The sequence below is a fragment of the Priapulus caudatus genome, unplaced genomic scaffold (assembly GCF_000485595.1).
Source record: "Priapulus caudatus unplaced genomic scaffold, Priapulus_caudatus-5.0.1 Scaffold1427, whole genome shotgun sequence".
NCBI classification, from domain to species: Eukaryota; Metazoa; Priapulida; class Priapulimorpha; order Priapulimorphida; family Priapulidae; genus Priapulus; species Priapulus caudatus.
In genome coordinates this window covers 61,047-66,735 of record NW_014578488.1, presented here as the reverse complement: position 1 = coordinate 66,735, position 5,689 = coordinate 61,047, and the positions used below count along the sequence as shown (strand labels likewise).

The following is a 5,689-nucleotide window of genomic DNA, read 5'->3' as shown; positions in this document are numbered from 1 at the left end:
AGAGAGAGAGAGAGAGAGAGAGAGAGAGAGAGAGAGAGAGAGAGAGAGAGAGAGAAGAGAGGGCGGCGCAATACACAGTGATGGGACACAGAGAGAGAAAGAGAGTATAGCAAAAAGCACGAACCTATAACCGCATTTGGCGTAAATCTATCGTTTCCTTTCGCCCTATGCGCCAGCTATAACGCGACGTACGTACATTCCAAAACTACGTGTGAACGCTATTTAACTCAAGGTCACGCTATACGCGTATCGTAAGGAGTCCGCGCACAATGTGCGTTTTAGCGGCGACATCATTGTTCGTAGGCATTTTCATACGCAATGCTCGTATGACGAAAACGGCCACACTTCATTCTAACGTCACAATAGTCCAATAGTCATAGGTTTTCGTCTTCTTTCTTCTTCTTCTTCTTTTTCATCGTTCCAGCTGTCTTCACTCAATGTTTCTCTCGACTTTCGTGCATCGTAGTGGTAGCACTTTGCGTTGTGTCGCAAAGGGAGACGAAGATTCTTTTGGTCAAACGGCGCCAAATGTAGGGTTGAGATGTACGCTTGTAGACGGTAGCTCGTAGATAGTAGACAACGATTGAAGTAAACGGCAAACAGTACTGATATAGATTTATTATAAGCACAGATAAAACGATGTACACATACCCGTCAGCAATACGTTGGCGTCTCTCCCGAACTCACTCAAACCCTCCCTTTTATCCGTCTCTTTCGACCTCGCTACCGCGCGGCGGTCTTCGTCGAAGGCCTTCGAACCCCGTCCGTGCCGCCATCGCCTGTCATTAGGGTTCTCCCTTAATGACATCTGTGGGACACGTACGGGGTGGCCTCGGTTACTGACCGTCTTGTGACAATGCTGATTTATTTAGGACCCGCAACTATGTGGTTGGTGGTCAGCAGAGCTGTCCCCGGTCCATTTCGTTGATCACCTAGGCGGTGTGAGAAATAGTATTTGTCGGGAATCTCACGGTCCTACAATAGTAATTAAAAGTTGCAGGAAATTTATTTCATAACAGCTATATTAACACTGTGTCAAGTCACAGATGAGCAAAAATTGAAAATTTTAAAATAAAAATAAAAATAATTTAGAGTTTGGATATCGGACAACCACGGAAGCAATTTGTAGTTGCCCGAGAGAAAATCCAGTCGTCACGGACGACCGGACGACTGTTAAAATTGAGCCCTGTGATACGAATCACGCTATGTGATTAAGTTGTTTTCACGGCAAGCTGTCTGCATAAATGGCTTCGAGGCAGTAGGTCATTCGACAACGCAGCAGGTGTGCGTAACGGTTCTTTGTGCTGGCACTTGCTAGCAGCGCGAGCTACGCGTAGACGTTTGTGGCAGCTCCAGCCTCGCTGGCTGTGATGCCGTGTTTAAGTTGTAACCTGTTGTTTGAGCTTATTAAAATCCAAGCATTAAACCTATAACAATAAAGTTTATAAGTCGTCTTACGACGAGACATAAAATTGGTGTCAGAGTGGGTCCAACTGATTAATCTACCACATGGACCACACCTGAAAGCTGATGCTAGAACGCAATGACAAACGCAACACACAGCGCAGCAGAGACCAAAAACGACAGATGCAGGAACCTTGGGTATGCGTTTCAAGAACACATGTCACAACCAAGCAGTGGCGACTGTGTCAACGCCATCATACCGAAATTCGAAGGCGTTTCGAGAAAACACGAAGGAAAAAGTGGGAAAGTATTTGGTACGTTTCGACACATGGTCACCCTTGTAAGCCCGAGTAAACGGAACCGAGGGCGCAGGAAGCGTGCATCCTGCTTCTTTGGGGTAGGCGCTCAGAAAAGTCGAGATTAACTTGAGGAACTTGTTCGGGGTGAAGACCTACACCTCTAGATCGTTTTGCACATCAGACTGAATAAGCTGACTAAAGATCACATTTGTAGACCGCTGTACATTCCAAAGCAGCACGTACAATTCTATCAGTGCAGAATGAAACCCGACCAAGACGTTAACGCTGGTGGGCGCAGCTGACTAAATCCGGACCTACGCAGGTAACTGCAATTTCTTTATTGACAAGAGAACAGTTGTAACCATGCAGAGTTAACGTGACATATCAAATAAGACGTGAAATCATTAAAAATTCACGCACATCTACAGATGTTCGCCGTCAGTGTCTTTTTGACCCTGACCCAAAACTTAGAAGAAGTACTAAAAGGTAGCGTGTTCGAGAGAACGACGGAGACCGGACAGAGTATCTCGTGGCGAAAGGTCAATGACAGCAGTAATACTCCGGTTCAACAAGATGTCTGGAGTTATAAAAACACTTATAGAGACCAAAGACCTCCAAAGCCTCAGCTTAAACAGGTAAACAGTCACTGGAGAGCGACACTAATAAGTTTAACTTACTTGTCCAGCGTGTTATCATCAAGATCGAGCGTGTAGAATGTCCATTGTCGGAGCTCGTTTGCCATATCGCAATGCGAAAAGGACACGATACGTCTGTAATTGTCAACAAACGCAACCATAAGTACCATCTAACATGACAAACACGATGCTACACGGGCAGTGGCAACAATATATGAATCGTATTTCGATGTATCCAGACCGGTCAGTGGACAGGTTGACATGGCAATGTAGAACGGACAGCAAAGCAAGATATGAAAGGATTGTAAACAAATTTGGTTTCGAAGCGAAACGTGCAATGGCAAGAGTGTATTTGTTTCAATGGGAACAACGGTTCCATCATGCCAATGTTAGCATTAGATGGTTACGNCCAGCATTAAACCTATACGATAAATGTTATTGTTCTTACGACGGAGACATAACAATTAGTGTCAGAAGTGGGATGAACTGCTTGAACGTCTGAAAGGGGGTCGACATTTTACCAGGGTTGACCTTGCCGATGCGTATTTGCAACTGGAGCTAGAAGAAGAAGCTCAAGAGCTCTGTGTAATAAACACACCCTGGGGACTTTTCAAGTATACTCGGATGTGTTTTGGAATTGCAGCGAGTCCCGCGCAGTTCCAGCGTTGCATGGACTCGTTGATCGGACAGCTTCCTGGTGTAGCTGCATACTTAGATGACCTCATCATTACGGGTCGTACGGAAGCAGAACACTGGAAGAATCTGGAAAATCTTCTGAACCGCCTTCAGGAGTTTGGCTTCCGGATTCGTTTGGAAAAGTGTGAATTTTTCAAGAAGTCGGTCGAGTACCTGGGACACGAAATAGGTAGCAATGGGATGACTCCATCTAAGTCATCAATTAAAGCTGTCGAGCAGTTGCCACGTCCGAAAACTTGCCAAGAAATCCAAGCATTCATGGGGAAAATAAACTACTATGGCCGCTTCATAGCCGATCTGTCAGAGAAGGCTAGACCACTGTATGCCCTAATGCGGAAAAACGCAAAGTTTGAATGGAAGCAAGCTCAAGAAGAAGCTTTCCAACTGCTTAAGAGGGAAGTCATTGATGCAACACAGTTAACGCACTACGATGACTCTAAACCCCTAATCTTAGCAACTGATGCATCGCAGCATGGAATTGGAGCGGTGTTATTGCAATTGGACAAGGGAGTAGAATACTCTATTGTGCATGCATCAAAGACCCTGAACGAACATCAGGTAAAATATTCGCAGATAGAGAAAGAGGCTCTGTCAATCGTTTATGGGGTGACGAAGTTCAGACAATTCCTGTACGGCAGGAGATTCTCGCTGAAAACAGACCACAAGCCTCTGGTTGCCATATTCTCTCCAGACAAGAACATTCCAGTGTTAGCAGCACAACGGCTTCAGCGTTGGGCAATTACGCTTATGTCCTATCAGTACGACATTTGCTACAAGCCAAGTGCACAGCATGGTAACGCAGATGGTCTTTCGCGTTTACCGATGGGACCGGATGTTAGTTTCGATAAACAGGAGGAAGAAGAAAACATCGAAATTGCACACGCTATCATGGATGAGTTAGAAAGTTCTCCCTTAAAGGCGCAGGATGTCAAGGTCGAGCTGCACAAGGACTCTCGACTGAAGCAAGTTAAACGGCATATAGAGGATGGTTCCTGGCCGGGAAAACTCAAGGCGGACCAAACTCACCTGCGCCCATTCTGGAATCATAGGGACTCACTTTTCATATTCAACGACATCGTCTTGCTACAACGTGACAATTGCACTCGCATTGTGGTTCCGTTCTCACTGCGAAAGAAAGTACTGGATCTGTTACACACAGCACACTGGGGAGTGGTGCGAATGAAGCAAATGGCACGTCGTTATGTGTGGTGGCCAGGCATTAGCCAAGATATTGAGAAACTCGTCAAGTGCTGCGAGCCGTGTCGTTTGTCAGCGAAACTGCCAAACAAAACGTTTCAAGAGTGGCCGAAAACAGAGAAACCATGGCAACGAGTTCACCTAGATTTTGCCGGCCCTTATAAGGGAAAGATGTGGTTAGTGTGCATTGATGCTCACTCAAAGTTTCCATATGTTGCCATGTTAAACATTGGTAAAACAACATCAGAGGATACAATCGATGTGTTGAAACAGATCTTCACAATAGAGGGATCTCCGGATACGATTGTAACCGACAACGGACCCCAGTTTGTTTCACGCGAGTTCGAGAAATTCTGTGTGCAGCTGGGCATTCACCATGTCACCTCGCCACCATATCACCCTGCGTCCAACGGCGAAGCAGAGCGTTTTGTTCAGTCGCTCAAAACAGGGTTGGATAAGAATTGTGCGGGAGGAGCGGGATTGAAAGACGCAATCCGCGTATTTCTAGCGACGTACCGGTGTTCGCCACATCCTGGGCTGGCGGGGAAGTCGCCTGCGGAGGTGCTACACGGGCGTCAACCCAGAAATCTCCTGTCACTATTGTGGCCACGCGAAGCAAGTGGGGAGGATCATACCCTCAATAAAGGCAAACATCGTTATGACGTTGACGCATTAGTCTATGCACGTAACTACGCCCGCGGACCGAAATGGGTGCCGGGAACTGTCATAAAAACTCTCGGGCGAGTGTTAGTCAGGGTACAGACAGATCACGGGGTTTGGAAAAGACACGTGAACCAACTACAGCCAAGAATGAGCTCATATGACGTTCAGCCGCAGTGTGGTGAAGGCGAGGTTAACCCTACACAACGGGAGATACTTCCTGAGCCCGAACCTGTCGTGGGACGCCCGCAACCGAGAGAACGTCGCTACCCTGAACGAGTGAGACGGCGACCAGATTTCTACAGGTCGTAGAATGCCGGGATAAGTGGTTCCCAAATTAGAAGGGAAGAAGTGATACGAATCACGCTATGTTATTAAGTTGTTTTCACGGCACAAGCTGTCTGCATAAATGGCTTCGAGTCAGCCAGCGAGGCTGGAACGCCTGCACAAAACGTCTACGCGTACTCGCCCTGCTACATGCTAGCACAAAGAACCGTTAGCTCACACCTCTTCGTTGTCGAATGACTTACTGACTCGAAGCCATTTATGCAGACAGCTTGTGCCGTGAAAACAACTTAATAACATAGCGTGATTCGTATCACTTCTTCCCTTCTAATTTGGGAACCACTTATCCCGGCATTCTACGACCTGTAGAAATCTGGTCGCCGTCTCACTCGTTCAGGGTAGCGACGTTCTCTCGGTTGCGGGCGTCCCACGACAGGTTCAGGCTCAGGAAGTATCTCCCGTTGTGTAGGGTTAACCTCGCCTTCACCACACTGCGGCTGGACATCGTATGAG

General features: G+C 46.9%; 1 protein-coding gene across 1 annotated transcript; it reads left to right on the top strand.

The window, feature by feature from the left end:
- The first annotated feature begins 2,962 nt into the window (after window positions 1-2,962).
- Window positions 2,963-5,203, top strand: LOC106816594 (uncharacterized protein K02A2.6-like). Its single transcript, XM_014821215.1, has one exon. The coding sequence runs from the start codon at window positions 2,963-2,965 to the stop codon at window positions 5,201-5,203; it is 2,241 nt and encodes a 746-aa protein (XP_014676701.1).
- The last annotated feature ends 486 nt before the right edge of the window (window positions 5,204-5,689 follow it).